Source organism: Notamacropus eugenii, chromosome 4, assembly GCF_028372415.1.
Source record: "Notamacropus eugenii isolate mMacEug1 chromosome 4, mMacEug1.pri_v2, whole genome shotgun sequence".
Lineage (NCBI taxonomy): Eukaryota > Metazoa > Chordata > Mammalia > Diprotodontia > Macropodidae > Notamacropus > Notamacropus eugenii.
Window position 1 is genome coordinate 429,098,067 of NC_092875.1, and position 16,053 is coordinate 429,114,119.

Consider the following 16,053-nt stretch of genomic DNA (forward strand, 5'->3'; position numbering starts at 1 on the left):
TCACAAGCTTGTAAACTCTGGCAGAAGTTCTTGCACTTATTTAGACCAGCAGACCACACATCCTCCTGGACTTTCTGGAAATCTTAGCAGGGCCATGACTTGAGTGGACAAATCACAAGATCCGAGGTCTAGACGTGGCAGAGACCTCTGCGGCCACCTCGTCCACCTGCTTCATATTGTAGATTGGGAAACTGACCCGGGGGAAGGTAACTGACTTTCCCAGACTCCGCCTACTTTAAGTTTCAGAGGCGTCTTTGAAGTGGACTCCAGCCACTCTCTTTCCCCGCCCCGCCCTCCCAGCAACTGTCCCCCTTCCCCCTCCCCCCTCTCAGCGGCTCTCCCCCTTCCCCCTCCCCCCTCTCAGCGGCTCTCCCCCGCCCCGCCCTTCCTCCCAGCGCCCCGCCCCCGCCCCGCCCTCCCAACCCCTCTCTCCCTCCCCCCTCCTCTTTCCCGCCCGCCGCCCTCCCAGCGCCTCTCCTAGAGAGTGCCGCGGGGGAGGGGCGCAGGCTGGATTCATTTCCGCGCGGTTCTCGGAAAGCCCGGGTCACTTTTCCAGCGCATGCCCAAAGCGGGGGAGCTGGGCGGGAGATCGTAGGAGGACCCCGGAGGCGGTCACGAGATGGGGGAGGTGGCTTCCAGGGCTAGGAAGCGGGGGCGGGGACAGAGCGGGCCGACCCCCGCCCGCCCCCTCCCAGGGCTCTCCCCGCCCCTCCGTCCCCACCCCCACCCCCGTCCTTTTTCGCCTCTTCCGGTCCCTCCCCCCAGCCCCGGCGGACTCTGCCACATCCTCCGGTGACATCAGCCCGGGCCGCCATATTGGGGGAAAGTCGCGGCCGCCGCTTCCACCTCGGCGCCCCCGTCACCGCCGCCGCCCCCGCGAGCAGGAGCCCCTTCCCTGCCCGCGCACCGGCCTCTTCCCGGCCGCCGAGCGAGCCGCCCCAGGCCCATCCTCCATGACTCCCGCGGGCGCCCGCGCAGCCGGACGTCGCCCCAGCGCCTGAAGCGGAGCCCGTGCGGGCCGTCGCGGGCTAGCGGGCAGCGAAGCCGAGGCGTCCCGCCGCGCAGCCCCGCCGCTGCCCCCGACCTCCGCGGCCCCGGCCGCAGCCATGACCTCGCTGACCCAGCGCAGCTCGGGCCTGGTGCAGCGCCGCACCGAGGCCTCGCGCAGCGCCGCCGACAAGGAGCGGGCGGCCGGCGGCGGAGGGGGCGGCGGCGGCGACGACGACGAGCAGAGCCGCCGGGATGAGCAGGACGACGACGACAAGGGCGACTCCAAGGAAACCCGGCTGACCCTGATGGAGGAGGTGCTGCTGCTGGGCCTGAAGGACCGAGAGGTACCGGCCCCCATGCCGGCGCGGAGGGCGGGCGGCCCGGCCCTGGGGAGGGGGCTGCCGCTGAGCCGGCCTCCAGACATATGGCTTAGCGTTTCTTCCCATTCCCTTAAGTCCACAGCGCTTCCTTAGCCCGGAGTCCTGCTTAGTAATGCCCGCCTGTCCACCATCCCTCCGCGCCTTCCCCGTAGCCCTTCCGCGGTGCTCGTGGTAAATCGAGCTTGCCCTTGAAATTGGGGTGATCCACTTAGGCAGCCCAGCCGCCCCCCAACTCCTAGGGCTTAAGTCGGCCGCAGGTCCTGGGAAGAGGAAGAAACCGTCTGACCCCAGTTAGAGAAGTTAGGGAGATCTCAAAGGTCAGGGGAAAGCTCTAGACGCCAGACACCAAGAACCATTTTAGTGGCAGTTTGAAAGTATCAATGCCTTGCACTTCCCCCCCCAACCCAGGTCTGTATTTGTCCAGTCGGCTGAAGCTCATCCAGGAAGTTTTCTGTACTTTTGCGTATAAGCCTGCCTGGTTGATTTATTTTTTGTCAATGGATGGGAAGAGATAAATAGGGAAGAATCTAGATTTTTTTAACCACCAAACTTTTGCTGGGTATTATTTTCTTAAAGGAGAGTTTATTGTGGGAAGCACCATTTGGTCTTGTAGTAAAATAGTTTGTAAAGTTAAAAGACTTTTAAAAATCCGTGCTATATTAAAAAGAAATGGTTTTAGAGTGTTGCAATTTTTCTTACTATGAATTGAACTTTTTAAAAGAATTTAGTTGTATTTCTGGTGACATTTTGGTCAAGACAGGAGGTAAACAGACATAAATTATCTCCCTGTCAGGGCAGTGCTACATCTCAATCTAGTGTATATGTATTTTAACTCAACATAGTAACCACAGGCCTGCGGTATTGAGGAGCAAACTCAAAAGAAGAATCAGTAAATTTTATTTTTTGCGTACAATTATTCAAAATTCATGAACATGGGCATAGAATTTCTGTACTGAGGCTTTAGTTTTTCTATCCTAATTTAACCTTTCTTTATCCCAGATAGGTAATATTCTGTGTTAACTTTTTGGTTTTCATTAACCAATGTTGCCATTCTTTTAGAATACTGGTGTAGGGAACAAAAAACTTAAAAGCATTAGGTCTAATGTGTTGCAGTGCCTCCTACTCTCTTGCTTAGCCTTAGTTCTATGAATCAGTGACTGTGTGTCTTTGACCAAGTTTAACTTGGTGTATTTTCAGTTTCCAAGTATAGATGGGTATGTTATGCCTGTTCTTTATCTGTTTCATAAATATCAAAGAATAAATGCAGTATTGTACAAGAGTTGTTTTTAACCAAAAAGCATTTATTAAACTTCTGCTGTAAGCCAAGCGCTGGGAATACTGAGTAATTCAAAAAATTTGTCCTTAAGGATCTTGAATTCTAATAGCCGAGGAATCCTGGAAAAGATGGAAGGGAAGACTAGTAGCTGGGGGTGTGGAGGGTGAAGAAGTGGGGTTGAGGAAGAGTGGAGACCAAAGATAGACTTTCTGGGGGAAGTGGCATTCAAATTGAGTCTTGAAAGAAGCCAGGAATGTTAAGGCAGAGGAGGGAGAACACATGGAGACTGTGGCTCCAGATAGAATGGCCACTGTTAGCAGCAGCAAGTAGTGGATTAGTATTGGCTGGTTCCTAAAGTATATAAGGAGAATGGAAAGGTAGAAGGGGTCAGGTTTCGATGAGCTTTAAGTAGCAAACAGGATTCTGAAATTGATCGTGTGGGTAAGAAGTACCCATTGGACTTGATTGAGTAGGGGGTGACATGATCATCACTAGACTTCAGTAAAATTACTTTGGCAGCCACTTTGGAGTGGATGGATTGAAATGGGAAGAGACTTCAGGCAGGAATTCCAATTAATTAGGAGGCTCTTGCACTAGTCCAAGTGAGAGGTGATGAAGGCCTGAATTAGGGTTGTAACTGTGAGTGGAGAGAAAGATGGACAAAATTTAGCAACTGATTGGATACGTGCGGTGAATTAGAGTAAGGAATTTAGGATGACATTGAGATTGTGAAGCTGGGCATCAGGGAGGATTCCTTGACAGCAGTAGGGAAATTCACAAGGTGGCAGGATTTACAGGGAATGGGTTCTATTTTGGAGGTGATTATAGGTTATTCAGTTTGAGCTATTCTGGAGACAGTTGGTGACAAAAGACTGGAGTTCCGGAGAGCAACTAGGGTTAGATGTATTGATCTGGGAATCAGCCATCTGCATGAGGATGATAATTGAACTCTTGGTAGCTGATGAGATCTCCAGGTGATTTTGTGTAGAGGTAAGAGAGAGGAAACCTTTGAAGGAAGCCTTATGGACTGACCACAGATAGTGGGATTGTGGTGGTTGAAGATCTAGCAAAGGAAACAAGGAATTATTTGGAACTCTTTAGTAGAAAGCCAGTGTTTTATAATGTTATGGAAATATTATATTTATTTGTTTGAAATTCAATTTATTTTTTTTTAAATTTTATTATTATTTTTTTAAACTATTTTTTAATGTTTAACAATCACTGCCATACAATTGAGATTTTTATCCCCCCCACACCTACCCCCCACTACCCCCCTCCCTCCCATGACTGCATACAGTTCTGTATAGGTTCTACATATACTTTCCTATTGAGTACATTTTCACTATAGTCATGCTATGTAGTCGGACTAAAATAAATGGAAGAAATCATATAACAAATCAAAACATGATACACAAAAACATACACATACACAAACATGATCTGCTACATTCTGCGAATGACTTCCATATTTCTTTCTCTGAGTGTGGAAGGCATTTTGCCTTAGAGAACCACCATTGGGATTTTAATTTTTTTTTTTATTTTTTTTTATTTTTATTTTTTAATGTTTAACAATCACTGCCATACAATTGAGATTTTATCCCCCCCACCTGCCCCCCACTACCCCCCTCCCTCCCCACGACTGCATACAATTCTGTATAAATTCTACATATACTTTCCTATTGAGTATATTTTCACTATAGTCATGCTATGTAGTCAGACTAAGATAAATGAAAGAAATCGTATAACAAATCAGAACATGATACACAAACACATACACATACACAAACATGATCTGCTACATTATGTGAGTGACTTCCATATTTCTCTCTCTGAGTGTGGAAGGCATTTTGCCTTGAGATCCACCATTGGGATTTTTTTTTTTTTTTGTAAGAAGTTCTTGTGTTATTACAAAAATCTAAGTCTACCAGAAAAAACTCTCACACACTGTGGTCGTTGCTGTGCATAAAGTTCTCTTGGTTCTGCTCCTTTCACTCAGCATCAGGTCATATAAGTCCTTCCAGGCCTCTCTGAAGTCTTCTTGTTCATCATTTCTTATGGCACAATAGTACTCCATTACATTCATATACCATAATTTATTCAGCCATTCCCCAGTTGATGGACATTCCCTTGACTTCCAGTTTTTGGCAACTACAAAGAGTGCTGCTATAAATATTTTTGTACATGTGGGACCCTTTCCCATTTTTATGGTCTCTTGGGGATACAGTCCTAGTAGCGATATTGCTGGGTCAAAGGGTATGCACATTTTTGTAGCCCTTTGGGCATAGTTCCAAATTGCTCTCCAGAATGGTTGGATGCGCTCGCAGCTCCACCAACAATGAATTAGTGTTCCAACTCTCCCACATCCTCTCCAGCATTTATCATTTTCTTGTTCACCAATCTTATAGGTGTGATGTGGTACCTCAGAGTTGTTTTGATTTGCATCTCTCTAATCAACAGTGATTTAGAGCATTTTTTCATATGATTATAGATAGCTTTAATTTCTTCCTCTGAAAATTGCCTGTTCATATCCTTTGACCATTTATCAATTGGGGAATGACTTGTATGATTATACATTTGAGTCAGTTCTCTATATATTCTAGAAATGAGGCCTTTATCCCCGAGCTTAGCTGTAAAAATTCTTTCTGAAATTCAATTTAAAACAACTTTTAGTTTTGAGGTGACCAGTGAGAAATTGCATTGGTCTGTTTTCATTTTGTGAAGGCTTAAATTCTTTGGGTCTTTCTCTGTATTCTTATTTTTCCCATGAAGATAATTTATCCCTTAGTCTTTCATTTGATTTTGTTTAATTGCTATTTTGAAATTTAGACAGTTTAATATTTTTTAGTGGTAGAATCAGGCTTTAAGTAATTTGAACTATTTCCTTCATTTTAAGAGTTGCAGTGCTTTCAGTGTGATTGATATGATCAGAGTAATTGGATTTAGAACTCACAGGTACCCAAAAGATCAGCAGTTGTAATCCTCTAATTTCGTATATAAGAAACTGAATCAAGGAGAGATTCTCCGACTTGCCTGAGATCATACAAGCAGTAATTTACACCCAGGGCTCCTAGTCTCTTAAATCCAGTATCTTTCCATCATGCTACAATTGCTCAGCTGTGACTATCCCAGATACCTTGCTGATCTCAACGCTAGTCATAATTGGAGAATTGCTTTGAGAGGCTGTAATTTTGTAGAGGGTTAATATAGTTGATTTTGATGATCAATCTTTTCCCCCATAGTAGAAAAGTTACTAGGTTCATAGATTTCCATAAATATGATATACACTACTTGGGTCTCTGCATGACATTTAACAATCTCACAAATGGAAGTGTGTAGATTGAATGATAAGATAGTACTGTAAGGTGGGTTCAGAATTGGTTGGATGACTAGAACCAGAGATTATTGAGAAACGTCATGGCTTAGTAGAAAGAACTCTGATTGAAGAACAGAGTACCTTAACAACTGGCCATATAAAATGAAAAGTACATGGCAATTAATGGTTAGGGATAGCCAATGTAGGAGACTCAGAGGGGCTTACTGAAAAGTTGATGTTTTACATGTTGAAATTCATGTATTTTAATTAAATAGGTATAAAGCAAGCTTAACTGTACGCATTGGTGTATTTAGCATTTGCTAAGTGCCTACTATGTACTAGGTACTGTGCTAGCTAAGCTAAACTATTTCTTAAGAAAAGAAGAGTGATCAGTGGTCTTTCTGTGAAGAAACCTGATATTGCTTCCTGGTTCCAAAACTAATCGCAGTTATTTACAAATGTTTGTGTAGAAAGGATACAGTGATTCAACACTTAGCACTGTTAAATTAGCTCCTTTCTTTTCCATACTGGAAAGTCTGGTCAGCCAGGCAAAGTGTGTCCTTGGGACAGCCACCAAATCCTTGGATAGGCTTTTTATGCCACAGTTGACCAGGAAGCCACTCCCTCAAAGTCTGAGGCCACCAGGAAGCCATTTCTCTGGCTTCGGTTGAGGCCCTGTCCAATTAAGTCTTGGGAGTCAGCTTTTTTTCTCTTTTATGTAAAGAATTAGCCCAGAGGTATTAAACACCTGGTCTGCATTTCTGAGTGCAGCCCAAACCAGATTAACATGGAATGGAAATATTTAACCAAGTGCATTTTTAAAAAATTGGTGTAACATTACATTTTAAAACTAAGTCAGTATGCAGCCCACAGGGATCCTTACGTACAGATTAGTGGTCCCACAAATTTTATTAAAATTTGATACCCCTGAATTTATGGAGGAGGGGTTAGAGATTGATCCTATATCAAGGGTTCTTATTATCTTTCTCTTCAGCAGGGTGAGAGCCCACCTCCTTGAGTTCCTGACATGCCAAGATGAGAGTAGATGGGATGAGTAGGACCTGTTCTAGTTGTTGCTGTGGGTTCCTAGTAGTATTTAGATTACGACATAGGATCGTAGATTTAGACCTGGAAGAGAACATATAGACCTTGGATTCCATTTTACAGATAATGAAAATTGAGGTACAGAGAGGTTAAATGACTTGCCCACAATCACTGTTCCAGTAAGTTTGAGTCTGGTTTTGAGTCCAGGTCTTCCTCATTCCTAGTACAGTATCCTATCCACTAGACTGGAACACTTTGCTGCCTCTGAATTGTAACTGCCTTAAGGCATTTATTACCTGGTTTTGCCCAAAGGGATGTGGTTGGGGGAATGTTGCAAAATAAGAATAGTTATGGTTGTGCTGGAGACAATTGACTCACAATAAAGGTCATCTGATTGCTAGGTCACACATCTCTTGGCAGGCTATAAATAATGCTGAATATGCCTGCATAGTTCTAACTCAAAAAGTATAACAGACCCTCCATATGGAAAGCTTAACAGAAACATTTATTCAGACACCAGAAAGCCAAATCCATCATAGTAACCAAGAAGCCAATAAACATAGCATTGCGGGGGACAAATCATAGTTTTCAGTAACTTGTGATGAATACTATTTAGTTCAGTTTAGTTTAGTTTTTGAAGTAAAAAGGTTGTTGGTTGTAGGGCAAAGTGGTGGTAGTTACACATGACTGGGCTTAGATGAGTTAGGAACTTGGTAGGAACTAACATAATTATCTCTGAAAATGCACAGAAATCTTGGGAAAAAGGAATGGGGCAACACCCAGTTTACCTGGTTGAAAATTCACCTGTGTTGTACCTTAGTCTTGAAATTGAGCATATTTATAATATAGTTAGCACGAGTGAAATTAGACCTAGTATTAATACTTTAATTGCAGACCAAAATAGTTAAGAATTTAAAATAGATTTTTATTTTATATAACCTACATTTACCCCTGAATCTCTTCTCATACTCGCCCCCCTTCCCCCTCAAGGCTGTCCTTTATAGCAAAAATAAAGGAAGAGGAAGAAAAGAAAAAAAAGTTCAGCAAAGCCAATCAGCACATCAGAAAAGACTTAACGGAATTAGTCTTAGTGAGGTGGAGTCTTTTCAGATCTCTTGGGGCCATCCATGCCCAATCCAATCATTGTGATTTTAAAACATTCAGTTTAGATTGTTTTGTTGTTCTTTTCATTTACTTTGTTGTCATTGTGTCCATTATTTTCATGGTTCTGCTTATTTTAGTATATATCAGTTCATGTAAGTCTTTCCATGCTTTACTAGTCATTGGTTTGTTATTTGCTGTTTCTTATAGTTTACTAATATTTCCATTATTTTTATGTACCATGATTAGAGTTTGACCATTTCCTAATCAGTGGTCATCTATTTAGTTTTTGTTCTTTGTTTGTATCATTGACCTTTTTGGGGGTATATGCCTAGCATTGGAATCTCTGAGTCAAAGGATACAGACATTTTTAGTCATTTTCTTAGCATAATGCTAAGAAATAAATACAGAAAGCTTTAAAGGATACATTAAAAAATATCAGAAATTGCAAATAAGGGTACTAAAATATCACTAATATGAACTCAAAATTGTTGGATTGTGTCATGATGATTGTGTCAATTCACAGCTACAGCTACAGTGCAGCACTGTGCCTATCTTTCTACCAGCCCTTCCAACAGTGACATTTTTGGTTATCTTTGCCAGTTTGCTGAGTAAGAGGTGAAACTTGAGAGTTGTTTTGATTTGCAGTTAGTGATTGCAATATTCTTTCATGTGGTCAATAGTTTATGATTATCTATTGTAATAGAGTCAGATTTATAATACGAAAGAGATGCTTAGTGTCTTAGTGAGCAAATTTAAATTTGTTACATTATGAGACCTTAAATGACCAGAATTTATGTTCAGTGGCACATATTGGTTTATGTTAACCAAAAATCTTTTTACTTGACTTCTCCAACTTTAAAACTTTCTGATGTGTATTGTAGCAACACATTTCTCTGCCTTTGCAAGCATATTAGAGTGAAGATAATTTGAGATCTTAATGAAGATTGGATAAATTTTGTTTCATAATCATAGCAGATTTAAGGATTTTCTTGGCATAAGTGCTTTGTAAATAGTAAAATGCTATCAAATGCTATTTTGACAGACTGTGACAAAACATTTAAGTTGATGATTATTTGCTCTCTTGGACTTGGTGGTCTTATTATTTATACAACTGTGTAAACAACCTTAAAAACCCTTGAAAGTGACTTCATATATTAATGAAATCAGAAGTGTAGTCCCTGTCCTTATTTTTGCTAGTTATTGTTAATCATTAATAACCTTCACTGAATAATAGGGCAGTACTTAATTAAAACATTCTCTGAGAAAGAAGCTCTTTCAAAGAAATTAACTATTTAAAAAAAAAAGAGAAACTCCAACAATTTTGAGTTCATATTAGTGATATTTTAGTACTCTTATTTGCAGTTTCTGATATTTTTTAATCTATCCTTTAAAGCCTTCTGTATTTATTCCTTTTTCTAGTGACTGAGATGCTAACAAGGTATGTTATTGAAATGTATCCTCATTAATTCAATTATTACTGTAACATCAAACTTTCTGTACTGTAGAAAGTTTATTATGTTAAAATTGTAGGCTTAGAGCTGCAAGGGTTCTTATAAGCTATCTAGTCTAATCCCTCATTTTACAAAAGAGAAAACTAAAACTTGGGAACTTTTCCAAGGTTGCATAGCTGGTAGCCAGTTATTCTTGCCATTATACTATAGTGCCTTCCAGTAAATTTAAGGATAACATGTTACATATCTTAACTCGATGTGAATCTTGTGTTTTATAAGCATTAGACAATATGATATTTTCCTGAGCAAGATACTGATCAAATTAAGTTACTTGGCTTAATATTATACACATCTGAATTGTGTTGGACTTAGCATTCTAAAATCGATTCTAGCAGGTAATTGTTAAACAGATATGCTAAGGGTATAAAAATGGGGTTGTGTTGAGAAAACAGCCCCAGTAAAATAACTAAATTGGAGAAATTATCTTTTAATCTTTTATCTCTGATCATCCTTTATTGTTTATTTTTTTAACTTCAGGTATTTGAAAGAGCTAATTTAGCTTTTATTTAATACAATATTAATACATTAATTAGCTGTTAATTCAGTAATTAGCTTTCATTTAATACAATCCCATTGTAATGGATACCTTAAAAATTCTTTGTCTGACAAAAAGCTACCCAAGCCCAAACATAGTAGATACACTTGTTTTAAACTGTTTAACATAAAAGTCCAGGAAAATAAATTTTAGCATGGTTTATAATAACAGTTTTTAACGATATATAGGACCTTGGATTCTTTAACTTTTCTTCTAGCTGCTTCCTTTTTTTTTTTTTTTTGGCTAACAGCATCAAAAGATGCTTAGGAGAGATAAAAGATGAACCTCTTCTGCAACTATGTGCAGTATATGAATTGGACCACTTTTAAATTGCTATAGCCAAACTGGTATGTGGTGTTCCTCCAGTCTCATGACCAAGGATTATGTTGGCCATAAATGAAATGATTGACTGTAATAATCTTTGTTCTGCTGCTTGTTCATAGTACAGATTTATTGGGAGAGAAGGCTAAAACTCTGCTTAAATTTCAGTCCTTGTTGATCTCTGCCTCTTTCACAGGAGTATTGTCTGTAGAACTATAAGGAAAAAATAGATGGCTATTGTTCACCTGTTTTTTAAAAAAAAACGTTTTTGCTCCATTTTGTCTTTACATCACCTACATTACCAGCATATTCCTCCCCTGTCCTTCCAGACAGCTATCTCTGAATAAGAATAAATTTAACAAATCTAGTTAATTAATTGAGAAAGCCTGATGATTTTATGCACTGTACATACATATTGTTTCCCCTCTCTGCACAGAAATTGGGGATTACCTGTAGTTTAAGATTATTTGCCAGGTTAGTAGGTCATCATTATTCTCCTTGGTGTATGTGATCAGCAATTTTGGTGAGGGACAGATGTAGCTGAAAAATTACTTGTGAGTAAATTTCATCTTGATTGTAAGTTGTAGAATAATGTATTATGATATTGATTCTGGTTGATTGGTTTCATTGTTCTTATTATTGTTTGTTTTAAATTTTGGACTGAGGACAGTAGAAGGGAGGCATGTGTAACTTAAGAAATATTTATTGAATTAATGTCAACCAGGAAGAAAACTGTAGAATGAAGATTATTAAGTTACAGAAGGCATAAATACTTGTTTGCCATCTCAAGAATAGAATAATTTAAATATACTTTTTATTTTAATTCTTTATGCTAGAATCATTAAAGTGACTTTTTAGTCCTGAAGTATAGATAAATGCTGTCTATTTAAATATGAGGTACAAGATCTACTGTTTCCATGACAGAGTTTATAACCAGGGTACAGGGTAGAGTAGGTTGTTTTCTTGTGAATTTTGGACCAGGATCAAGATCCTTATCTTTTTTCCCCTTTTAAAAATTTATTCAATAAGCCATATAACCTTTTTTCCTTTTTTTCTTGTGTCTTGTTCTTGCAGTCAGCATCTAATGATATTATTTGTAACATCAAATATTCCCTGTATTATATACAAGGTATTATTAATAGGATACTCTTCCCTATCAAGATAATGTGTAGATTTCTAATGGTCTCTCCCCACCTCAGGTCTTTTATCCCCTATACCAGAAATGTCAAACACATATCAAACATTCCAGAGGGCAGCCCAAACCAGGTTCATTTGCAATTGGTAAATATTTTAACACACTAAAGAAATAAATGAAAACATAGATTTTAAAATTTACATTTTAAAACTAAGTCAGTATGCACCTGAAGTGATCATTCTGTACAGATTAATGGCCCTCTTTCTATTTGAGTCTGACACCACTGCTGCCAGAGTGATATTCCTAAAGCCAAAGTCTGACCTTGTTACTCCCCCTTAATCAGATCCCTGTGGTTGCATGTTACTTCTAGAATCAAACATAAACTCTTCTCTTTGACATTTAAAGCTCTTCACAACTTGGCCAATTTTTATCTTTCCAGTTTTTTTTACACATAACCACCTTAATGAACTCTTTGATCTAGATGTATTCCCCTCCTTGTCTTGCCATTTGTACATGGCACTGATGTCTCCTGTCTCTTTGCCTTTGCACTGTCTGCTCCCTATACCTAGAATGTTCTTACTTCTCACTTCTTGAAATCCCTGGTTTCCTTCAAAATTCATCTCAAACTCTGTATTTTGGCTAAGGCCTTTGCTACCCCAGGTGCTGAAGGGAACAGAAAGCAGAGAGTAGGTTCAGGCGGAAGGTTGTAGATGAAGTGAAAGGCTAGGATGTAGACATCAAAGAAAGGAATTTTAAAGTTCAGTCTAGTGGTGGCAGTGCAGCATTTTAAGTGTCAGTGAAATTGGAAGTTACTGTCATCCCCATGTGTTGCTAAAGTTGTCAAGATGAATGTCATAGAAGTTGATGTGGCCTAGGAACGATGAAAGTAAACTCTTGAGAAGAATCATAGATAATGAAGCAGGATATGGACTAAAAGTAAGAGTCCCAGCTAGATGCTGAAGTTAATGTGGAAGGAATGTCCCAGTTAGTACATGACAGAATAATGATGAGGAAGGGGTGACATCAAATGGTATGAGCCTCAGAGAGAGTAGACTGTTGAGTGATGGTGGTAGTGATGGGTGGACTCCAGGAAATCTTTACTGAAGACTTCAAAATGGTCTCTAGGCTTTTGTTGTGTTTGTCCTTCATTCTCGAAGAGGACCTTGGAATCAAGATGATGTTATGACTTGCAGTTGACTTTGAGTGAGGGGGAGCTGTGCGGGTCACCAACCTCACTTGCTTCTCCTGAGTCATCTGGATCCAGTGGCCTGATACTCATCAGGACGACTGGAGATGGCCCAGGATACAATGTGAGACCCTTGCCCTTTCAGGCTAAGGTCTTATAGCACTTTGAGTGAGATACACCCATTCAGTGAATACACTTCTTTAGATAGTTGCTCAAGGGATGAGGGATGGATATGTGACTCGCCTAGGCTCACATAGCTAGTGTCTAAGGCCAAATCTGAACTCAGAAAGATGAGTCTTCCTGATTTTAGGCCCCATAGTTATAGAGAAAATCCTGACCAGCATTTGTAGATAAAGTTCTCTCACTACAGAGTTCCCTACACCAATGAAATAACAGGACCAGTCTCAGTATCCTTACTTTATTACCAAAGGCAGAGAGATACAAGAGACCAAAAGATAGCTGGGATAAATTAAATCAAAACATCCCCAAAGTTATGTTATTCAACAATTTTCACAGTATTTTATCTCTCTGGTTCTTTGTCCTTAATTTGACTAACAATTTTATAACTAGATTAAAAACTTTATAGTGTTATTATCAAATTTGGGACATGTATGAAAATCCAGGAAGAATGATAGGTTATGATGGATAAACTCTTAACAAAATGAAGTATAAATAGTACAGATTTCAAGTTCTTCACTTAAGTTTAACAGTTTAAGTACAAGTTGCAAAGCTTTAGTTACCTAAAAGAACTATTAACTAAAGGAGTGCCCATCAACTGGGAAATGCCTGTATAAATTATAGGATGTGAATGCAATGGAATGATGTTATACTGTAAGGTATGATAAAAGGATGAGTTTCCAAAAAACCTAGAAAGACTGACATGAACTGACGTAAGATTAAAACCAGGAGAACAAACAAAGTTCGCAGTACCAACACTGAAGAAAACAACTTTAAATGACTTTAGAATTCTGATGAATGCAATGATAAGTCATAAGCCCAGGTGACAAGATACAATACTCTACCCACCTGCTTCCAGGGATGATGGGCTTAATATAAAGAACGAGTCATACTTTTTTGGATGCGACTAATGTGGGGTTTTGTTTTGCTGGGCTATGAAGGTTTTATTTTTCTTTTGTTTACCATTCAGTGGGGAGGGAGAAATTATAAATACATGTAAAATAAATATATTAAAAGAAAAAATGAGCTGTTTTATAAAGATTCTGTGTATCATCCAATGAATAGTATATTATTCTTACTCTAGAAAGTCAAAGAAATCTCATGTTGATGGTGTTATTTCCAAATAATCTTCAAGATTTACTTCAAACAACAGCTTTCATCTCCAAAGGTACAATGATAATTAATAGCCATCAGAAATGAATTTTAATTTTTTAATTTATTTTTTCTGAATATGCTACTTAGTTAACATAGGTATAAAAGTGAGATTCTACTATATTCATAGTTAAGCAGATTAGCAACAAACATATATGGAGAAGGATAGCATTAATTAACTGTCAAGCCATCATAATTTAATTCAGTTATTATTAGCAGTTTGTCCTGATTGATCTGTAGCCATAGGATTTTGAAACAAATTCCCAATAAGATATGGTAATGGTTTTGTAAAATAAAAAACAAATTCAAGTTATTTATGGAAAACTAAAGTTTTTAGTAGGAAAAATTATATGACAGTGTTTTAAAAAAACCGAAGTCCTATGAGTCAGATTTTGGGTGTTTTGTTTTTTTTTGTACAGGCACTAAGGCACTTAGGCACTAAGATCATTCTGCTCCCCTAATTCCCAAAGCAATCCTACCCATTCTTTCACATAGCCTCTCAGATCTTGCCTTATCTGTTTATTTCTACAAACATAACTGGTAATATGACCTAATAATCTTAACGTTATTCTTAATTAATCTTAATTAATATTCTAACATTAATCTTAATGTTTAAACAAAGGACAACAGTCTCCTTACCTCAAACCTCACCCTCTTCCAATGCATTCTACATAGTAAAAGAAACACTTTCTAAAATTCCAGTTTAATCACGTCACTAAATCCAATAGCAATTCCAATGTTAATGCACATTTAGCATGACTTCAGACCAATATTCTCTACAATATAAATTTCATCTCACAGCTGTTCCTCCCTAATTATTTTGTAACTTAAACTTTCCATTCTAATCAAGCAAAACTAGTCACTAGCCTCTGCAAGACTTTTCAGCTACCAACTCTATGCCACCTTACACCTCTGTGGAATGCTCCAGCTGTTTCTATGCCAAGACACACTTAAAGATATCATAGATTTAGACCTGAAAGAGAACATAGAGGCCATGTAGTCCAAACCACTCAATTCACCAGGGGGTTAAGTGACTTACCTAAGGCTACACAGGTAGCAAGTAGCTCTTTTCCATTGCATCAGGTTGCCTTTCTTATGCCCTCACTAGGCTACCCATTCCTACATTTCCAGCAGCATGAATAAATAAAAGCTTTATTTCTGTCTAGTAAATTGACACCAATTTACTAGATAGAAATAAAGCTTTTTTAAAAAATACAGTACAAAAAATAAAATTCATTTGGAGAAAGAAAAGATCTAAATGAGGGGAGGAGGAGAAGAATTAAGGGGGGAAATTTTTCCAGACTTCGAATTACATTATAAAGCAATAGTCATGAAAACTACCTGATACTGATGAAAAAATAGAAAAAAATCAGTGGAACTGGCTAGAAAAAAAATGACTCAGAAACCAAATGAACTCAACACAGTGTTCACAAATAATAATAATTAATAATCTGGGAAGTAACTCCATATGTGGCAAATGTTGCTGGGGAAACTGAAAAGCAATCTGGGAGAAAGTAGGTTTAAACTAACATCTTGTACCACACATCACAGTAAGCTTCAGAGAAATATATGACCTAAATATTAAAGGTCTTACAGGGAGAGAGAAATCCCAGAACCAGGGATTGGGAAGGAGATGCTGAACCAGATAATCACAAAATATAAAATAGACAATGAATTACATAAAATAAAAAAGCTTATTTCACAAATAAATCACACAACTACAATGAGAAAAACGAGCCACAGGGGTTGGAAGAATCTTTATAGCAAATATTTCTAAGGGTATGATAATGAAAATAAATTGATAACAAGCATAACATCAAAAGTTTTTGCCTAACAGATAAGTGGTCAAAGGATATGAATACATATATATATTTAATAATATTTTATTTTTTTTCCAATTACATGTAGGGATAGTTTTTCAACATTCAT

The 16,053-nt window shown here is 38.8% G+C and overlaps 1 protein-coding gene across 1 annotated transcript in view; it reads left to right on the forward strand.

The window, feature by feature from the left end:
• Positions 1-958: 958 nt before the first annotated feature.
• The window catches only part of GOLPH3 (golgi phosphoprotein 3), a 50,333-nt gene continuing 35,238 nt past the window's right edge, over positions 959-16,053 (forward strand). The window contains exon 1 of the mRNA XM_072605911.1: positions 959-1,334. Within this exon, the coding sequence (XP_072462012.1) occupies positions 1,107-1,334 (228 nt within the window). The 5' untranslated portion in view covers positions 959-1,106. The remainder of the gene's footprint in view (positions 1,335-16,053) is intronic.